The sequence below is a fragment of the Leuciscus leuciscus genome (genome assembly GCF_965113295.1).
Source record: "Leuciscus leuciscus genome assembly, chromosome: 1".
In the NCBI taxonomy this organism is placed as follows: domain Eukaryota; kingdom Metazoa; phylum Chordata; class Actinopteri; order Cypriniformes; family Leuciscidae; genus Leuciscus; species Leuciscus leuciscus.
This window is the reverse complement of record NC_138725.1, coordinates 77404527-77426240: the sequence shown is the minus strand read 5'-3', so window position 1 is coordinate 77426240 and position 21714 is coordinate 77404527. Positions and strand designations below refer to the sequence as shown.

General features: G+C 37.7%; 2 protein-coding genes across 6 annotated transcripts in view; one reads left to right on the top strand and one right to left on the bottom strand.

The window, feature by feature from the left end:
- Positions 1-1065: 1065 nt before the first annotated feature.
- On the top strand, positions 1066-15405 carry cacng5b (calcium channel, voltage-dependent, gamma subunit 5b). Of its 2 annotated transcripts, none has more exons than XM_082187106.1 (7): positions 1066-1383; positions 3633-3683; positions 4371-4600; positions 7640-7726; positions 9456-9596; positions 10177-10322; positions 11851-15405. In XM_082187106.1, the coding sequence occupies exons 3-7, from the start codon at positions 4405-4407 to the stop codon at positions 12112-12114; spliced, it is 834 nt and encodes a 277-aa protein (XP_082043232.1). In that variant the 5' UTR covers positions 1066-1383; positions 3633-3683; positions 4371-4404; the 3' UTR covers positions 12115-15405. The 2 variants fall into 2 exon arrangements, with proteins under 2 accessions (XP_082043232.1, XP_082043233.1); XM_082187107.1 differs by lacking the exon at positions 1066-1383 and adding an exon at positions 2373-3040.
- A 1014-nt stretch (positions 15406-16419) lies between these two features.
- cyth3b (cytohesin 3b) overlaps positions 16420-21714 on the bottom strand; it is a gene marked incomplete at its 3' end in the record, with an annotated part of 49581 nt that continues 44286 nt past the window's right edge. For all 4 annotated transcript variants that reach the window (XM_082186675.1, XM_082186674.1, XM_082186678.1 and 1 more), the window contains one exon: positions 16420-18974. In XM_082186675.1, coding sequence (XP_082042801.1) covers positions 18902-18974 — 73 coding nt within the window. The remainder of the gene's footprint in view (positions 18975-21714) is intronic.

Sequence of the window (21714 nt, the reverse complement as noted above, 5' to 3'; positions counted from 1 at the left end):
CATTCTGGTTCCTTAAGGGTTCCATTATTGATTACGTATGTGCATTTAAGAAATAAATATATGAAAAATTAAATGCAGTTTAATAATTAAATTATAAGATGAGGTAAAAATATACATTTGAAGCAAATATAGCTGCAAGCAGGAATGCGGGGCAAAAGCCCGAAGGCACCGCACGAACTGTAAACACAGCAAGCACAATAAATACAGCATGTACAACATAATGATCACAGAAAGCACATCACACTGAACAGTCAAAGGCTCAACTCAATATATCATAATATATAGATGTACAGTATATGTGATCAGATATGGTACTTCACATGTAATATAATATATATTTACTCATGCAACATAAACACACATTTATAGAGAAATATATAATGTAATATATTTCTTCTTTTTTTCTCTCTTTTTTTACATTATAAGTTGTTTCATATTTTCAAGCTAGTTGACAATACCACAAGCACACCTGCATGCCCTAAAGTTATTAGCCAAGAGACTATCACTTTACTGAGGAGTGCACAGTCAGTACTTGTAAAATATAGTAATTATAGTATTAATGATTTTCGGCCAATCGTCAACCAAACCACAGGCTCTACTCTTCAGCGCATTAGTAACCCCAACAACTCACACATAACCTTTTTTAAATTAAAAACGAATAGAGCATTAAAATCTCCCCCTATATTAATAATGAGCAAAACACATTAAATAACATAATAATAGAAATCTGATGCAACTCATTCGGTGAATGTGTGAACATGCATTCACATTTAAATGGGAACATGTATGTGCAATATATGTACACAATAAAGGATAAAACTTTGTGAATATTACATCTTCATTTATAAATATTTGATATTCATAAATAACCATACATTGTCAATATTGCAGTATATTGAAAAATATAAACACTATAGTTTCCCATATATGGAAATGTATTAAGTAATATATCGCATAATATTTTGCAGTATATTCCCATATATTTGTGTTCCGTAAGGGAAGCCTGTTAATATGTGTATGTGGCAAAAACTTAATTATCAATCAACAAACTACAATTAAGTTATAACTTCGTTAAAATTAATAATCCTGTCACTATTTGACAAAATCTTTGTTTTACATTAAAAGGGGCACATAAAATAGAGCGGTCAGAAAAAATAGACTTGATGACTCGATGAACTGTGTGAAACATTTCATCTGAACCTGAACGAACTGTTTGAACGAACGGAATCGTCTGAACGAATCAGTCACGTACAGTACACTCTCTAACACTCGCGCGCGCTCTGGTCTTCATCAGTCTCGTGCACAGACTGTACTGTACGCCGGAGCTGCTTCACTCTCTAGCTGGAATACACACACATTTACTCTCAGCAAGAACATCTACAGGTAATTATCATCCTTTCAGTGTGGATGAAGGAACATGCAAATTATGCCGTCATGTATGTCAACACAGATGCATGTGTCTTAAATGCACTGATGATTTCATATTCTGAAGTCAGACATATGTGTTAGTAGCTATAATTTGTGTGCTTTGAATATTAGTATTGTTCATATTTAGTACATGTTACGTGTTTAAAATTGCTTAATTGGTTGCATATGTTTATAATAATGATAACGCAGCTGTGCATAATCAATATTCAGTCCTCGCGTTATTTTTGCTGCAACATGTGCAGAGTAAAGATAAACAAATGTTTAGTGATTATGTATTTTAAAGGTAAACGGTGTCAAAACCTAGTTAGTTGACTAACGAGACTGCATTTCTGAGCATCGGTGGTTCTCCTGATAATTCAAAAATACACAATGCAACTATAAATTCAGTCAGTTATTGTTATTGCAATAAAATTGTGGTAAATAGTATTATCCACCACTGTCATAAAAATAAACACAAATGACAAAAAGATCGTGAAGTTTTCTGACGCTGTAGCTTACTGTACACACTACTGATTTTACTGTGGTAATAACAGCTGTACGAACATGGGAATGTTGGTGGAAAACAATTAACAATAAATAATAATTGGTTCTTCACCATAAAGCAATCTGAATCGGCCATACAAATATGATGCACAAAAATTCTAGGTTTTGAGACACACTTCCATTTTCTTTAAAAGTCGAGGCATGTCTTTCTATAGCGCTTTATACAAAAGCTTTTTTCAAAGCAGCTTTCTTGTAATAGACAGTAAAATAACTATTAATGTTGGCAAATTCTTCAATTATGAAACAAATTCAATTTCCGCTGCTGCTCTACGGAGGCCATTTAATTCATTAAGTTCGATGTTGATTCAATTTAGCTCAGCAAAGTTCATCAGTTATGAAACAAACTCATAAACTATAGAAGTTAAAAGACAATATTCTAAAGATGGTGGTGCCCTCGTTTCTCTGGCGCATACGGTCTATAAAACAGCCCTACAGAAGACAGTGGTGTCATTATTAAGCTGAAAAAGTGAAGGACAGTTGTAAATCAAGCATTTAAAGGTAGGGTAGGCAAGTTTCGGAGAGACTAGCAATAGCGAGTTAGCTTTGAAGATCCCACCCTCCCTCCAGAGCGTCTCCAAAGACACGCCTCCTTCAAAACACATGGGCTGCGTCCCAAAGCTTAACAATGCTGCTTTCGCATCAAGGCACGTCCGAATCCAATGTTAGCTTCACTTCCAGTCTCCTGAGAAACCTTCGTCTGATAGCACAGATCTATCATGAATATCCCACAATCCTCTGCTTTCTATTCTGTGACAGTTGAGCGAGAGACGGCGTTTAACTACCTCATGTCTCAAAGCACATAACATTACAATAATAATGAACATAAACCACTTGTAGAGCTCTAGTTGCACCACATGACTGCTGCAGATTCATTTCAGCGTTGATAGTGTTGATATAGAAACGCATAAATTTGAATCACAAACCTCTCCGAGTTTATCTCTTCCAAACTACAGTAGTTATGGCGTGAACGCATGCTGCGCTGGTTGTTTTGGTTCAGGAGGAACTATAAAAGATGGCCGCTGTTTCGTTTGTGGCGCTCAATGACTGACGTCTGTCTAACTCTGGATAGGTATGAGAATATATATATACGCTGACATGGTGGGTAGGGCATTAGATTGGTCGGTCCTACGCCTTCCACAAGCAATACATGTAGACATGTAGACCACTTAATTTAATGATTTCTATCAGGATGTGAAGAGACTTTCAACCAGCATAACAAAAATAATGCCTTTAAGTGAAGAGTTTTACATGTGCTGTTCATAGACGACGGTGAACTCAAACTCGGATTGTGTGGATCCGAAAGAGCTTGTTTGTGGCTGAGCTTGTTTAAAATGCACACGATCTCTGTACAGTACTGTAAATGCACACGATCTCTGTACAGTACTGTAAATGCACACGATCTCTGTACAGTACTGTAAATGCACACGATCTCTGTACAGTACTGTAAATGCACACGATCTCTGTACAGTACTGTAAATGCACACGATCTCTGTACAGTACTGTAAATGCACACGGTCTCTGTACAGTACTGTAAATGCACACGATCTCTGTACAGTACTGTAAATGCACACGGTCTCTGTACAGTACTGTAAATGCACACGATCTCTGTACAGTACTGTAAATGTTGTGTGTTTTGAAGCTCATGTCGGGTCTTTAAACAGGTCCATCATCCCGGCAGCGATGGATGCTCTGGCGTTCTGATCCAGTGACAGGTACTGCATGTTATATGAGAGCTTAGTGTGTGTGTGACAGATATTGGCATGATTGATTGAAATATCACCTTTAATGCCATGCGCCAAACTTGATTAAAATGCTAAATTTGGTGTTACATTGAGTGTGTAAATGAATCGGCTTGGACTTGGTGCTGGAAACCCAAAGCACAGGACAATAGAGACACCAGAATAACAATATTCATGATTCTGAAGCTGAAAACACTGAATTATTTTAGATGAATATTCTTGCACTCTTTCACTGACTAGATATATTTAAAATAATGTAGGCCACTTCTTACTGGTAACATTAGGCATTATCAGGACCCACAAATATTGCATTATATACATTATATTCAACATTATATATAGTAGTTTAATGTAGTACTGACACTAAAACACTGAAAACTTGAATATTTGGGTGAAGTATACACAATGCATATTCTCACTATCCATGATAAACATATTGTTATATTGTGACATGATATATTCTCACACCCCTAGCATAGACAGTGACAGCTGCAGCTGCTCATATGACACACGTACAGATGTGAACATTGCAGTGTGAGAGTGTATTTTTGTCTCCTTGTGTGGAATTTTGCATCTGTGTGCGTCCGAAAACACTTGTTTCCATGAGGCGCTTCATTATGTCAGATTTCCTGGAGATCAGTGCGTGTGTGTTTCCCTCAGGTGGTGTGTGAGTGTGTGAGCGCCCCCTGGTGGCATGAGCGCGTGCGGGAGGAAGGCTCTGGCTCTGCTCAGCAGTGTGTTTGCCGTCTGCAGTCTGGGTCTGCTGGGCATCGCTGTCAGCACTGACTACTGGCTCTATCTGGAGGAGGGCGTCATCATGCCTCTCAACCAGAGCACTGACACACACCTGTCCATACACTCCGGCCTCTGGAGAGTGTGTTTCCTGGCAGGTCAGTCACAATCCTCAGTTAATGAGAACACTTTACAATAAGGTTCATTAGTTAACGTTATTTAACTACATTAGTTAACATGAATGAATTAACACACACACACACACACAAGCTCTTGAAGCTCCGCCTTCTGTGCCGGGAGCAGCAGATCATTTGCATTTAAAGGGACACTCACAAAAACTCTGCGTTTTTGCTCACCCTCAAAAAGTGACAATTTTAACATGCTATATAAAAATATCTGTGGGGTATTTTGAGCTAAAACTTCACACACACACTCTGTATGGGGCGCCGTTTGTAAAGCGGCTCACACTGAAAATAACAGCAACATTTTGTCACATTTAGCTTCAAACAATGTTTAAAAAACTGGTATGAATTTTTGACGGTCACTTTTTACCACATTTACAACAATATTTGTCAACTTAGAGATATTTTAAATAGTTAAATCTAAATATTAAATGTTACACCTAAATTCTAAATCGAAATCTAAATGTTAAATCTAAATCTAAATGTTAAATATAAATGTTAAATATAAATGTTAAATATAAATGTTAAATATAAACGTTAAATCTAAATATAAATGTTAAATCTAAATCTAAATGTTAAATCTAAATGTTAAATCTAAATGTTAAATCTAAATCTAAATGTTAAATCTAAATGTTAAATCTAAATCTAAATCTTAATTGAACCAATATGCAAATTCAAAATGCCGGTAACCGGAAGTGCCAAAATAAAAGCTCGAGTGTGTGTTTATAGCATGGTTTATAGTGTCAAATAACGAATAAAAACCATCTCATAATAATAACTATAATATAACGATAATAACTACCTAAAATAATAAACATGTTTGGAGAAACTGTAGAGTTTCGTGATGAGAGTGATGACATGACATTCAGTCAAAGTGAGCCCCCTTGTGGCTGGCCATTATGGCTGCAGGTCATAAGTCCCGCACTTTTCATAAAAGTGACACTAGCCTACTCTTCAAATACAGTTTCTCCAAATGTGTTTATTATTTAGATTGTTTTTATTCGTTATTTGACACTATAAACCATGCTATAAACACACACTGACCTCCTCGAGCTTTTATTTTGGCACTTCCGGTTACCGGCATTTTGATTTTGCATATTAGTTAAATATTTAGTTTCACCCGAAACATTTAGATTCAACTTTCAGATTTAGATTTAACATTTAGATTTAACATTTAGATTTAGATTTAATATTTAGATTTAACATTTAGATTTAGATTTAGATTTAACATTTAGATTTAGATTTAGCATTTAGATTTAACATTTAACATTTAGGTGTAACATTTAATATTTAGATTTAACTATTTAAAATATCTCTAAGTTGACAAATATTGTTGTAAATGTGGTAAAAAGTGACCGTCAAAAATTCATACCAGTTAAATACAACATTGTTTGAAGCTAAATGTGACAAAATGTTGCTGTTATTTTCAGCATGAGACACTTTACAAACAGCGCCCCATACACTCTGGGGACATCAGAGACTTATTTTATATCTTGTGAAGGCATTATAGGACCCCTTTAAATCCCATTTTTTATGTTAGAGTCAGTGTTCTAAAGTTGTCTTCCGTAAAAAGCCGATCATTTGAGTTCATTCCAGTGGACTTCACACATTCAAAGGGGTTTTCATGGTTTTCTGCCATTATTTTTGCCTGGCCAGGCATTCTGGACTGATTACAAAGGTTGCACTCTATCCGTGTGTCCGCCTTTGGCAGTGTGTGTCTGGGATCATCACATGGATGTGTCCTGCTGTATTGAGGTTTATCCACACGAGGCTGTATGTTTGTTATCAATGAGCTCACACTCCTCTGAATGGGCAAACAACGGCCCTGCTGTGGCACAAACACACACATTAGTCTCAGTGAAGGAATGCAGTGTGTGTGTGTGTGTGTGTGTGTGTGTGTGAAGATGTGGGCGAGCGATTAGATCCAAACCCACGCTGTTTATATCCGGTGAAATTGAGCGTGACTGTGAACAGATGTGAGCCGTCGTTTGAGCTCTGCGGGATCACGATCCGCCGTGTGATTTCAACACCCCAAACTTTCAGAAGTCTCACGTTATTTCCGTGCTTTAAAGTGAGAGGGTTGCATTGCGTTGGGTGTTACAGTGTGATATAAGACAGACAGTGAAATCATGATCCTGTAAGGTCTCGCCACATGATGAAAGTGTCAGTGAACACTACAGTCTCCCGAAGGGAAGAGAAAGCATGGATGACGACCATTAAAAGGAGAGCCCTTCTTCTGTGGAACATATGAGAAGATATTAGGCCGCCTGAAATCAAAATGTAAGTTTTGTAGCTTTTAGTATGAATATGTTAGACTTAAATTTATTAATAAGCTGGTGTGATAAATAAAGATTAACCTCCAAAGTTTAGGCTACAAATGTCGCTAGAAATGATCTGTCCGTAGATCTACTACTTTTTATTGAAGCTTTTCAATCAGACAGTTACAAAAATACAGTATTTGTTTCAACATATTAACCAAGAAATCCAGCTGAAATTAAACAAAAGCTATTCCTTACTCTGAGTCAGTTACAAAAACAGAGGGAAAAAAGGGAAAAAAAGAAAGAAAATTATTATAAATGCATGCTCCAAAATATATTAGTATATTACAAAACAATACCAGTAAAATAATATTAAATCAAAATATATATGTGTATTAGATATGCATACTGTGTGGTAGCAATATAGACAAAATACTGCAAAAATTTAAACATTACTAATATAAGAGAGTGTTATATTATGTAAAAAAAAAAAAAAAAATCTTAAAAATAGAAAAAGTCTGAAACTACAAGATTAATGGCCATTATTGTATTGTGTTCAGAGCCCCTGTCTAAAGAGCTCTGGTGTGTACTGTGAAATGAAAAAGTCAAAGCTCATCTTGTCCTGGAGCAATAACTCTGTGTCTCTCTCTCTCTCTCTCTCTCTCTCTCTCTCTCTCTCTCTCTCTCTCTCTCTCTCTCTCTCTCTCTCTCTCTCTCTCTCTCTCTCTCTCTCTCTCTGTGTGTGTGTGTGTGTCAGGTGAGGAGAGGGGCCGCTGCTTCACCATCGAGTATGTGATGCCCATGAATGTTCAGCTGACCAGCGAGTCGACTGTCAGCGTTCTGAGTAAGTCACACACACACACCTTCACGACAAGCAAAAACTAGCTTTACTAATGTCTACAGCCGTCGTTCTCAACTGGGTTTGGTCCCAGACTTGACAAGGACTATCTTCAGTTGATTTCATCTAAGGCTGAGTCTGACGTCAGTCGTAGTTCTTGTGTTTCTCTTTCCTTCAGTGATTCTGCTTGTTAACAGCAGGTGTTCATCACTAATGATCAATCATCACTTAATTAGTCACTTAATTATACAATTATTATCCAATTATCCTGCTGGGATCTAGAAATGTTCTATAACTCATTCAGTTTGAGTTCTGTTTCAGTTATTGTGTCCACATAACTTGTTTTGGTAATATTTAAATTAAGTGAACTCAATTTTATTTAGTAACTGTTATGTTTTACAGCAATTTTTTTTGTTTCTGAATAACTATAAAAATTTCGCAACACTTCCATTTGTGAACAACTTTTCTAAGTATAGAGTAATAAACTCACAAATCATTAACAAACTATTAGCTTATAGTTAATTCGTAGTTTAGTATATTGCATTCTCTACATTAATAGGTTATAGACAAATAGTGAGTTCTTCGTTCATTGTCACTGTAATCAACACAATTATTATTGTTAAGTTAAGTAGCTCATATGTAAAGAGTTAATAATGTTTTATTAATGCTTCGTTAACAATTTATTAACTATAAATATTAGATTAGGTCACGGAAAACCATTAATTAAGTGCTTTAAACAAATATTTATTGGACATTAATGCATTAGTATTAAGTATTTCTTAAAATGTTGAAAGCATATATACAGTACTATGCAAAAGCTTTAGGCATGTTACTATTTTCACCGCAATAAAAGGGTTTAAGCCAGTTATGTGTATCTTTTGCTGTAGTGTGTCAGTAGGAAATATCAGTTTACATTTCCAAACAACATTAATTGTAATAAATCCAGTGAGAAAATATTTACAGAGGAAGAGGGAGGAAGTCACAGCCACCACAGATTACATTTTCACAAGCTAAATGTATTTGGTTCAATAGGGGATTTATATCCAATCCATTTTAACCAGTAATCCACAAATGTATTTTCTGAAAGTTCACAGGAAAAGTAATTTTCTCCATGGTAAATATGTTTTCTAAAACTTCTATCCAGCCAGTTGAGTACATTCAGTCCCATGATGCACAGCGCAGGATGGCTGGTTATTAGCTGTCAGTTTTGGCAGTGTGTTTGAGAGTGTGTTTCGGTGTGGAGGTAATTATCCGGCTGATGGACGGTGAGACCCTTCGGTGAGCGTCATGGCTGTCACATTAGCAGGAATAGCGCTCCTCTCACGACTCAGCTGACATCACACTTCATGCCGCTAGTTAGCATCCTGCTAAGCTATTGTGCTAAAAGCATTTGAATTAAATATAACCGTTGTTTTACTGCATTTTTGGGGCTGAACGCAAAAACACGACCAATGCAGACTGACTGAATATAACGATAACAGTAACACTTTACAATAAGGTTCATTAGTTAACATTAGTTAATATATTAACTAACATGAACTAACCATGAACGATACATTTGTTACAATATTTATTCATCTTTGTTAATGTTAGTTCATGTTATATTATGTTTTTAGTTGAAAACGCTACACCGATTCTTAAACGTTATGGTTCTAGTTGTCGTTATTGGTGTGAACAGGCCTTTAACTCACTATCGAATTATCTCTTTTTTCCCTGTGATTCTGTGTCTTTTCAGAGATGATCCGGTCAGCCACGCCGTTCCCCCTGGTCAGTTTGTTCTTCATGTTCATCGGCTTTGTGCTCAACAACATCGGGCACATCCGGCCCCACCGCACCATACTGGCGTTTGTCTCTGGGATCTTCTTCATCCTGTCAGGTACACTTCTTCCTCTTCCTCGTCAAGTCAAGTCTTTTCCCTTCATTCATACAGCGCTTTTTACAGTACATGTATCGACTATTTTTGACTGACAAAATGGCGGCGGACACAGAGACAGTGAGCTGTTCAAAATCTTTCTTTTTAGTAAACTCTGTGTACACACAAACACTGTTCTCAATGCTGGAGTTCATGTGTAGAGCCGCTGGTGACACTTCCAGCACAGTTTCATGTTGTGTCGAGCCGCATTAGTGTTTTAAAAATAGTGATTTTGATGCTATCATAGTCGTGCCCCAGCACTCCCATTCACTCCCATTCACTCCCATTCACAAGGCAATTTGACCGAAAACGAAAATACGGTCAATCTTAAAAGTGGTATTTCTATTCTAATTATGCTTTTAAACTAAAGTTTGCCTCGGGTAGATTAACAAAAAGACCCTAGGTAGCATTTTGGCGAGAGTTATGCTTTAAGTAAGTTCAGTGATGGTTCATTTCTGTTGTAAAAAAGTTATTTATTGAGTTAAATGTGTCCCTCCTCAGTCACTGGGACACGTCTCATGCGTGATGTCTGTCTGTCACACAGGTCTGTCTCTGGTGGTGGGTCTGGTTCTCTACATCTCCAGCATTAATGACGAGATGTTCAGCAGGACCAAGAGTAACGAGGCGTTCTTCAGCTATAAGTACGGCTGGTCGTTTGCGTTCGCTGCCGTCTCGTTCCTGCTCACCGAGGTGAGAACACTGCCATCATCAGGCTTCTCTTCACACGTCTGTGTGTGTTATGTGCTGGTTTCATCTGAACTCAGGCTTACAGGGTTCCCACGGGTCCTTGAAATCCTTGAAAGTTTGTGAATCTGAAAAAAATATTTGAAGGCCCTGGAAAGTTTTTGAAAACAAATAAACATAGATACAGGTTCTTGAAAGTGCTTGAATTTATTTGTTGCAAGAAGTTTTCTGGAAAAAAATCCATATTATTCCCTCCGGTCCGCTAAAGTGTTATTTCTCCAACACTTTGTGGCCTATGCATAATAGCTTGCTTGATTTACGTTAGTTACACGCATTTACGTTAAGTGTTTCCCGGATAAGGTACTTTGTGGACAGTATGGGATGTACCGAATATACTTCAGTTTTATGCAAATCAGATCTCTGTTGTATGGCCAAAAATCAATGCAAAAAAAGCTTTGAAACATGAAAACTGTAACAATGTATCTTACAAGGTAACACAATGTAACCTTGCTCTCACTTGAAATGTGTTTCCACATTAAGTCCTTCAATTTGAGGGTATTGAACCTGGAAAGTCCTTGAAAGGTCCTTGAATTTGAAGTTAACCAAAGTGTGGGAACCCTGGGCTTACTTTAAAGATGTAACCTCAGCTAACAGAGTTTCGTTATAAGAACGTTCTCCAAATATTCAGTGTTGGTTCTGGGAACGTAAACAATGTCCAGTTTTCTGGACCGTTAGAGGAACGTGTTTGAGAAGGTGTGATGTTCCTCAAACGCTCTTTCAACTTCATTTTGATCAACAATGAAATATTCTAGGAACGTTGATTTCTAACATTCCAAGAACATAAAAATGTCTGAATGTTAATATAATGTTATTTAAAGGCTTGTATGATGTTCCTGAAACGTGCTTTCAATCATTCAAACACCGGCTGTGAACAAGTTTCAAAGTTTGCGTTCTCGAGCCTCAAACACTGTTTTCCTGCAAATGAATGGCCAGAACACATTAAAAGTTTTCTGTTATAGCGGTGTCGTGTTAGCGGCCGCTAAGTTGATTGATTGATTGATTGATTATGTTTATTTCATTCATGGATATTTTCCAACAAAACTTACTTCATCATCCTCATATATATAATTTATAAAACCATGATGAAAAGGAGGCAGGGTGAAGAATATCTTATATTTCCTGCCCCCTCAAAAAAAAAAAAAAAACTCAACATATCAAGTCCCCGCCAATGCATGACGATAACAAATGAAACAAACTAGAAACCAAAACATCAACCTGAAACAGATTCCAAAGCAAAAAAAGTGAATAACTGATTATCTTTGCGACAGAAGTGAATCAATCAAAACTAACTTTATCTGGACAATAACTTTATTCTAGAGCTGCTGTAAAGCCAGAAAAATCTCTGTTACTGTAATCTCCTGTTATCACTGTAAAGCTGCTTTGAAACAAGCTATATTGTTAAAAGCGCTATAAATGACGGTGACTTCTCTCTCTCTGTGTGTGTGTGTGTGTGTGTGTGTGTGTGTGTGTTCAGAGTGCAGGCGTGATGTCGGTGTACCTGTTCATGAAGCGCTACACGGCGGAGGAGATCTACCAGCCCCATCCGAGCTTCTACCGGCCCCGGCTGAGCAACGGCTCCGATTACTCGGGTCAGTTCCTCCACCCGGAGCCCTGGACCCGGGGCCGCAGCCCGTCAGACCTGTCCAGCGACGCCTCGCTCCAGATGAACGCCAGCTACCCCGCTCTGCTCAAGTGTCCCGACTACCAGCAGGTGCAGGTGTCCTCCTCGCCCTGCTGAGCTCAGCACTGACCATATTTATCAAAACCTAGATAACGTACAGGAACTGATGCGTCTACGCCTTAGCAAACGGACTGACGCCGCGTCTCACTTCGCCTACTAACTGTATACTACGCCCGTAACGTATTTACTCTTTTTGAGAAGAAAAAGTAGATACTTTTGAGTGTGTAGCAGAAGAGTAGGCAAGCTTTGGGACAAACTCACATCATACAACTTTAACGGTTGCTCTCTGTCACAGTAAACTGAACTGTCAATTATCTTCTCAAAGATAAAATCCTCCACATTTAATTTCCTACGTATCGGATAGAAATGTAGATGCTATCCTCATATTAATGCATAATGATGCATTTATAATGGCCAAACCGATCTTTATAAAAGTCCACATTGTTATTGCAGATTTAAATATAACACGCATTTTTGTTGATCAGGTTAAACTTTGATTATGCTTTGGGACACACTTATTTTAATGTCACACACGGTTGAGGATGGATAGTATGGCTTCGCTCCAGCAGGGGGCGGTATAGGATTACGGTAACACTTACTGTATGGTTTATTAGTTAACATGAACTAAAAATTAATGAATGCTTCTTCAACGTTTATTAATCTTAGTTAATATTATTTTCAACATTTAGTAATACATTATTAAAATCAAAGGTTGTGTTTGTTAGCATTAGTTAATGCTCTGTGAACTAACATGAACAAACAATGAACAGTTATATTTGTATTAGCTAACACTAACAAAGATGAATAAATACTGTAGCAAATGTTAGTTCATGTTAGTTAATACATTAACTAATGAACCTTATTGAAGTGTTACCATTCTCTGGAGTGATTCACACACTGGTTATTATAATCATCAAGGTTTAATGTCCATGTAAATATTTATGGTGCTTAATTATACAAATATGAATGGTAGCCATTATGGATCACTAGCCCTCTATTACATCAATCTGCTGTGAAGAAAAGTCCAATATTTGTGTAATGTGTGTATATATACTATGTATGTATGTAATGCAATATAATATCTATTCATATCAAACTGTATTTCTTATAAAAGTTGTTGTAACAAAATTATTCGTAAATAAGTGCAGAAATCGTCTTGGTATTGAACACATAACAAATATAGATGAACAAATGTGAATTTCACAAATACATGTATTATTGCACATCTGACATGATGAACTGTCCGCTTTTAAATATTTGTGATGACGAGATATTATACAGTTGTCCACAGCTTCAAGTTAATTTTCTTTCTGCTTCATCCGTGTGTGTTAATGTGTGTTAAAATGTGTACTTGCATAAACCTTGTTTATTCATCTTTCAGTCGCCACACTTTGTCTAGATTCCAGCTAATCTCGACGACTCAAAGCCTATTATGTATATAATTGTATATATGATTATGAATATACATTATCCCTTACTTATTACATGGCTACCTACCAAATAAATCAATAATTTGACACAAATTATTGATTTAAAAAGGAGTTTATTGATTTAAAAACGATTGTATTGCTTCCGCTAAAGAAAATAGTCCGTTCCGCGTCCATAGCAACGCTGTTTTTCATGGCAACGGTGTGTAATCAAGAAATAATTCAACCAAGCCATGTAATAAATACATATAATTATACATATAAGTTATATTTGTCAGTATTATAGACTATCAATCTGCATTGCTGGCGATGATATTTCAGTTCGTGACAGTAGGTGGTGACAGAGATTGCTTTATGAGTTATCATTCAATCAATCTTTTTTTATTTACAAATAAAGAGTTTTGTAGAGTTAATATTTTACAAATATTAGAGAATACAAGAAAATACATCAGAAATGTAACACAATTAATGTAGTTCTACATAAAGATATATACATTGACATATTTTCTAATTTTTTGCTTCATAGACGTTTGGATTGAGTCAATATAAAGCTCCATTTCTTTCTTGAATTATATAAAACAGGGTTCATTTGTGAACATGGAATTTTTAAATAAAAAGAATTAAATGTATTATATAAACCTGACTGCGCTTGTCTCTAGTTCTCCAAAAGACAGAATAATAAATGTTCATAAAATCACAAACAATTTGCCAGAATGGTTTTATGAATGAGCAGTGCCTGAATAAACGAGCCACAAAGTGCAACAAAAATCTGAATCACCTTTAATTTGATCAAAAGTAATGTTTCACTGGGTAGCCTATCATTTTGAATGACACCTCTTTGACTTTGTAATTGAATGAGGTAAGCCAAACCTTTTTCCACACAATATTGTCTGTCGAATGATTCCAATACGAGTAAATATCAGTGATTGTTAGAAGTAACGCTCTTATGGATCTGATTTGTGAGTTAAGAAACAAATATTATAAGAACTTAGGACCATTTGTTGAATGTAAATTATTTTCTGATGTCTAAACAGCATTATGATTTCAGGAGATATTGCACCAAAAACTTGCATAGTGTGTTACAGGAATATTTATAATGTGCAAAAAAACAAAAAGAAAACCATTAAATAACTGTTCCACCAATCCGGTACCATCACCAGAGCAATGTTTCAGAAACAAATTTGCATAAATATTATATCTTTATTGTTCTGTATATAATACTTAGCCTATGTGGTGAAAAGTTGTTTGAAAATCAAGGATCCGATAAAAAGACCTGATGATGAAATTCTGATAGTTTTGCTGGTATTTTATCAATATTATAATTACAACTAAGAAGAAAATGTGTATTACCAAGGTTTGAAAGAATATGGGAGGGGATAAAGATGGTAAAGATGGTATTAGGATTTTTTTTGCCTATTAATATTAAATGTATTATTTAATGTTTCAAAATCCAAAACATTTAGGCCACCATTTTCATATGAATTCATAATAACTGTTTTCTTTATGTAATGTATTTTGTTTTTCCATATCTCTTTACATAATGTTTTATTAAAGTCCACCCTGAGGTGAAAATCCAGCTTTTAATGTTGTTTATGTGTCTATGTGGTGTTTTTAATATGCTTTCAGACAAACCATGTGTAAATTCATAAGTCGACAGCATTGCTGAGTATTTTCTCCTTAAAACTGCAGTGAACCAAAGACAGTCTCAAAAACACGCTTTGAAATCGCTGGTGTTTCTGACGTCACAAACTACCTTGTAACCAATCAGATCAACGTGTGATCGTCAACCAGTGGATCTCTGAGCTGAGTGAGTGAGTGGAGGCGGGGCTCGTTTGCATATTCATAGAACCACGCATACGTGAGGCAAGGGTGTCGAGTTACATTGAAGATTTTTTTAGGCATGAAGAATTATTTTCAAGGAAAAAACTTTTAAATTCGTCATATTGGTGATCAAAGATGAGTTTTAAGGGATAAAATGATGAACTACAGGGAGACTTTAAGTTCTTAATCTGTAGATGGGAAATCTTAGTTGATTGCTAGCTGGTAATATATTGTTTTGTTTCAAACACCCTTCCCAAAAGTATCATCTTGATAGCTCCGCCCCCTAATTAACGAACACGCTATGCAGCACAGGCCACTCCCCCTTCACGAGTGTCCACGCCCCTTACTGCTGATTGGCTTCAAGTGTGTTTTGGTCCGATCCACTTTCAACAGTTTCTCAGAAATGGCTTCCTGTACCTTTAAAGAAAGATCTCTCATTAAGCCATTGATTTAATTTCAATTTGAATATTTGGATAAAGGTTGAAGATGTCAATTTTCCTATAGGCTGGTCAACCCTTTTGGTCACTACTGTATGGCAGTTCATTGACTTTCCAACTGATGTTCAAACCATGCAGCAAAATCACACCCTTTTTTATGAGGATTTCGGGCTTCCCTGGAGTTTGTGGAGCGGTTGTTATGTTTATGGACATATAGCTTATGTTTGCATCATTGCTCTAACTATAAATGAGGAGACATATATCATGAGAAAAGGATTCTGTAGCATCAACACTAATTGTTAATAATTGTAATGATTTTATAAATGCATTAAATGATTGGTGTCATGCTGCAGTGACTTGCTGGCTCACTATTGGCTGATTCAGAGGTTGAGGGCGGCCATTTTGAGTTGACATCATTGTAGTCTTGTAGTGCCACTTCAGTCAGCACAAGAATCAGTCTCAGACTTTACTGAAAGTTGCTTTTAGCTTCTTTATGAAAGTCTCCTACTCTTAGAGAAGTCCTACTTTTAACTTTTGACACTTAAGACAAAGCTTAGGACTATTCTTAAGAGCATTTCTTCAAAACTTTGTGGCTATTTGTGTGTACATAATCAAAGTTAGTTGGATCATATTTCCCTGTGTGATATGTGTGGGGAAAACAAATAACTCTTGAAATCTTTAACTTCATGAATGTTTTATGTATTCATAGTAATGTACAGTTTGACCAATAGCTTATACAGACATATAAAATTTATCTGGAGCCCCAAAGGCCATTAGAGATAGTTTTCCACCCTCGGAAAGGGCTTTTATTTTACAACCACATATAAATTGCTACTGGATTTTTTCTTCTTCTTAAAAAAAAACAACTTTTTTTTTTTCCCTGACAGAAGTACATTAGTTTAAGGCTGCTGAGCGAAGAGCCCTAACAATAAAGAGCCAGTAGATTTATATATGCTACAGATTGTACTTACACAAAAAAGAAAAGAAAAAAAAAGAGGACAAATGTTTACAGTATTTACACATAACTTAGATCTATAGTTTACCAATTATGAGTAGAATAAAATCATTTCACAAAGAAAATAAATATAAAAGGAGATATTTAACTATACTTGTAAAGAGAACACAAAAAGCAAGCAAATTCATTCGTATTACATCAAAACATCATATGCAACAGTAGATCTAAGAGCAGAACGGAAAGGGTTAATGGACTGGTACCTTCTGATGGACAACAGAAATCGATGCTGAATTCAGAGTGCACTTACTCTTCCCACACAGCAACATAGTGTCGGCCCAGATCCGGCCCACATCCGGTATCCCACACGTACCAGATGTGAGCCGGATCTGGGCCGACACTATGTTGCTGTCTGGGTTACTATTGTATATACCATTGAAAGATACCCAGACAGTAATATAGTGTCGGCCCAGATCCGGCCCACATCTGTACCGGATGTGGGCCGACACTATGTTGCTGTGTATAGTAAGAGTAGTATGCAGTTCCGAATTCAGCTTAAATCTATTTATATATGTTATATATTTGCTGTTTCTCACTCTAACAACATGAAATCAGTCCAGCTGACTCCAGAGCGCCACCTAGCATTAGCACTGGATCACATGCACACACAAAGTCTTCTAGCACCATATAAGGAGGTAACGGCCATGAAGGGTTACTGTCCAAATAGGTCTCGTCTCTTCCGAAATAAATGGCTTTTGTGTAGTGAGAGTTCATAAACGAGTTCATATCGCCCAGGTATACATACCAACATCCATGCAAATACAAACATGTCAGGACAGCTGTGTTTTAATACGAATAGAAACCCCAGACAGCAACATAGTGTCGGCCTAGATCCGGTCCACATCCGGTACATGTGTGTTTAACACGGCCCAGATCTGGGCCACATCTGGTGCATGTGTGTTTAACACGGCCCAGATCCGGGTCACATCTGGTACATGTGTATTCAACACGGCCCAGATCCGGGCCACATCTGGTGCATGTGTGTTTAACACGGCCCAGATCCGGGTCACATCCGGTACATGTGTATCCAACACGGCCCAGATCCGGGCCACATCTGGTACATGTGTATCCAACACGGCCGGATCTGGGCCACATCCGGTACATGTGTATCCAACACGGCCCAGATCCGGGCCACATCTGGTACATGTGTATCCAACACGGCCGGATCTGGGCCACATCCGGTACATGTGTATCCAACACGGCCGGATCTGGGCCACATCTGGTACATGTGTATCCAACACGGCCGGATCTGGGCCACATCTGGTACATGTGTATCCAACACGGCCGGATCTGGGCCACATCTGGTACATGTGTATCCAACACGGCCCAGATCCGGGTCACATCCGGTACATGTGTATCCAACACGGCCCAGATCCGGGCCACATCTGGTACATGTGTATCCAACACGGCCGGATCTGGGCCACATCCGGTACATGTGTATCCAACACGGCCCAGATCCGGGCCACATCTGGTACATGTGTATCCAACACGGCCGGATCTGGGCCACATCTGGTACATGTGTATCCAACACGGCCGGATCTGGGCCACATCTGGTACATGTGTATCCAACACGGCCGGATCTGGGCCACATCTGGTACATGTGTATCCAACACGGCCGGATCTGGGCCACATCTGGTACATGTGTATCCAACACGGCCGGATCTGGGCCACATCCGGTACATGTGTATCCAACACGGCCGGATCTGGGCCACATCCGGTACATGTGTATCCAACACGGCCGGATCTGGGCCACATCCGGTACATGTGTATCCAACACGGCCGGATCTGGGCCACATCCGGTACATGTGTATCCAACACGGCCGGATCTGGGCCACATCCGGTACATGTGTATCCAACACGGCCGGATCTGGGCCACATCCGGTACATGTGTATCCAACACGGCCGGATCTGGGCCACATCCGGTACATGTGTATCCAACGCGGCCCACATCTGTGCCGGATCTGGGTCGGCTCTGTGCCGACACTATGTTGCTGTCTGGGACTCGAGAAAGGAACTATAAACATTGAATTCTTCAGCCGCTGGGCTCCTTTAACCCGTCGTCAAACACACATTTGCACAAAGTCTGTCCCGGTAGGCAGTGTGTGTTGCTGTGAACAGGCTTTGAGGAAGAGGTTCGGATGGAGATTTCACTTCTTGTTGGCGATGCGTCTCTTCCTGGTGGCCAGCATGTCGTAGAAAGGGTCCCGGCTGATGCTCGCTCTGAAAGAACCATTTAAAAGGAGATGTGAGAGACTTCAGCATTTTTGATATGGAAATAAAGCATATAGCCTATATATATGTTTGCAACACACTCCTGTCTTAACGGCATCATAGGAAATTGTTTGTTCAGTGACCTAGTTTGGTTTCCGTGGTTTCTGAGGACACACCCCACCCCCGTTTAACTCCGCCTCTCAGGGATTTTCTGCTTTTGAGTGGCGTTTCGGGATTGTCCAGTGTAAGGTGACAGCTAAGGCCAGACCTGCTAAGATTAAAGGCTGGTTTTATGCTGATATGAACTGATTTAGACTGATATGAAGAGACATGAATGCTCTGCTGCTGTTGCCACAGTTTTCACGCTAGAAATCTTGTTAGTGCGGCACATAGTGTGAAACTCATCTATAGTGACTACTTCTATAGTGAGTTGCCTATGTAGACAGCATTTCAAGGCCTCACAAGTGAGATCCAGAGACGAAGGCAAATTTTAATTGTTAACGCTGCTTAAAATATTAGGGTATAATTCATGGATTAGGTAATCCCATAATGCATTGCGATAAGATAAGTGAAAAAGCGACGCTCTTCGTATCTTTATTATTGCAAAGGCTGCTGGGAAATGTGTTTATTCTGCACACTATTGGCTATGTTGGACTAAATTCTACCCTGCTACTCTTAGTATTTCTTCAAAGTTTTTGATTGGACTGTCAACCATAAAATTAAAAATGCAACTAATTACATTTTTCAAAAATGCTAACAGCAAAATTATTTATAATACAGGATACACTGCACAGACTTCAGTCTAAATTCTGTCAGCTCACATTCTGCACAGACAAAACCATCCGCTTCAACTTATTTCTACTGAATGAGTTAAAACCTCTGAGAAGAACTTGTTTTTGTTTCCAAAGCGTGACTGAATGGTCCAATATCCCGAGTGTATAAAGCATGATTACAGATAAGCAGATAAGGATAGTGGGTCATAACTGTGCCGACTATGCAAAAAGTGCTTGTGATAAAGCCTCTCATCCTCCAGCACGTTTCTGAGAGACGAGGCGCCTGGATTAGCGGAGACACGAGGACCGCAACAGGTCTACTGGGCCCCGGAGTTGATGGTTCGTGTGTGTGTGTGTGTGTGTGTGTGTGTGTTTGGGGTTAAGCTCTGACTAATCTCCACTGAAGATCGCCCATGAAAACACAAGGTCGAGGATGAGACTAAACACCATCATGACTAGTGCTGTTAAAATCCACCCACGTGAAAAAAATACCATAGTATATTATGGTAAAATTACTCTAGTAAATACTATAGTGTTTTTGAACCATACTATACTATGATTGTGGTATATTATAGTCAAATTAATTCTTAAAAGTACTATAATATACTATAGTATTTTTTCATGTGGGCACCGCTGTCCCAATCTGGACCAAACCACAGTTAACAAGATCTGTCCCAAAAGCTAGTGAGGTGAAATTCCCAAAACATGTCAGTAACCTGGCTGGGAACATTGGGATTCTTTGCATTGTGAGATTATTTTCATGAAAAGTAAGTAATCCCCTCATTCTGATTACTGTAATGCAACAATAAATAATTAAATAATCCCATTTTCATTACAGTAAAATACAGTAAAACATCAACAAAAATTGTGGTAAATAATGTAAAAATTACATTGTATTGCAGTAATGAGAATCTATTTCTAATTTGTATTTAAATAAACTTGGCTTAATTAAAATCACCATTAAGAATAATGGCAAAAAAAAAAATTGGTGATGAGATTGTGTATTTGCACACATTTTGTGGATGAAAATGTGATGGGAAATATGTTTAATTATAATCAAAATAATCTCAAAAGCAAATAATAATAATGGTCCTAAAAATAGACATTATTTTCTTTATGCATAAATATATAATATATATAGTCCCATTTTTTACATTTGACTTTTGGAGTGTAATATGACCATGAGCTAATCACTGTACTGAAGCGGTCCGGAGATGATTAAGCCTCTAAAGTTTTTGGAAAATGTTTCAATGAGAGTCAAAGCAGTAAAAGCCAATAGAGGCCAATTGTAAATTGATTATAGGCTAACATGCACAAATTTGAAGATTGATGCATATGAATCGGCAGGATGTTTTCATCGATACATCAGGAAAACGAGTGCATTTTTACACCATTAGTTGTTACCAACATGTGCTCATTGGAAAAATTTACTTCTACAGACATTTTTGAAAAACTCCAAACCCGTACTTACACATTTCATACAAATTACCTTTATATGGGCAAGATTATGGATTAATAAGGATTCATCATCCTTGTACAATACTACACAGCAAAATCCCCAGAGTTAAATGAACTCTGCTGATGTTCTGAAATGCAACTCGACACCCTTGCCTCATTTAGTATGCGCGGTTCTATGAATATGCAAATGAGCCCCGCCTCCACTCACTCACTCAGCTCAGAGATCCACTCGTTGACGATCACACGTTGATCTGATTGGTTACAAGGTAGTTTGTGACATATGAGTACATATAGAGTACATATGAGTACAGTATATATGAGTACAGTATAGAGTACATATGGTCCCACTCTACAGAGTGTTTAAGTAACACTGAATGCATGTAATATATTTAAAAAAAATCAAGATTCAGAATGTTTGATCTGTTGCAGTAAATTATCATTGGCGAATGTAATAACAAATATCCACTTTTGGTCAGGAAAAAGTTATATGTGACTGGTCGTTTGGTCATTTTATGATG

What these genes read in the sequence shown, in the direction of transcription:
- cacng5b (XM_082187106.1), top strand. Translation starts at nt 4,405, where the DNA reads ATGAGCGCGTGCGGGAGGAAGGCTCTGGCTCTGCTCAGCAGTGTGTTT. An exon ending in GTCGACTGTCAGCGTTCTGA is followed by an intron (nt 7,727 to 9,455) that starts GTAAGTCACACA and finishes GTGTCTTTTCAG; the next exon opens with AGATGATCCGGTCAGCCACG. An exon ending in TCTCGTTCCTGCTCACCGAG is followed by an intron (nt 10,323 to 11,850) that starts GTGAGAACACTG and finishes GTGTGTGTTCAG; the next exon opens with AGTGCAGGCGTGATGTCGGT.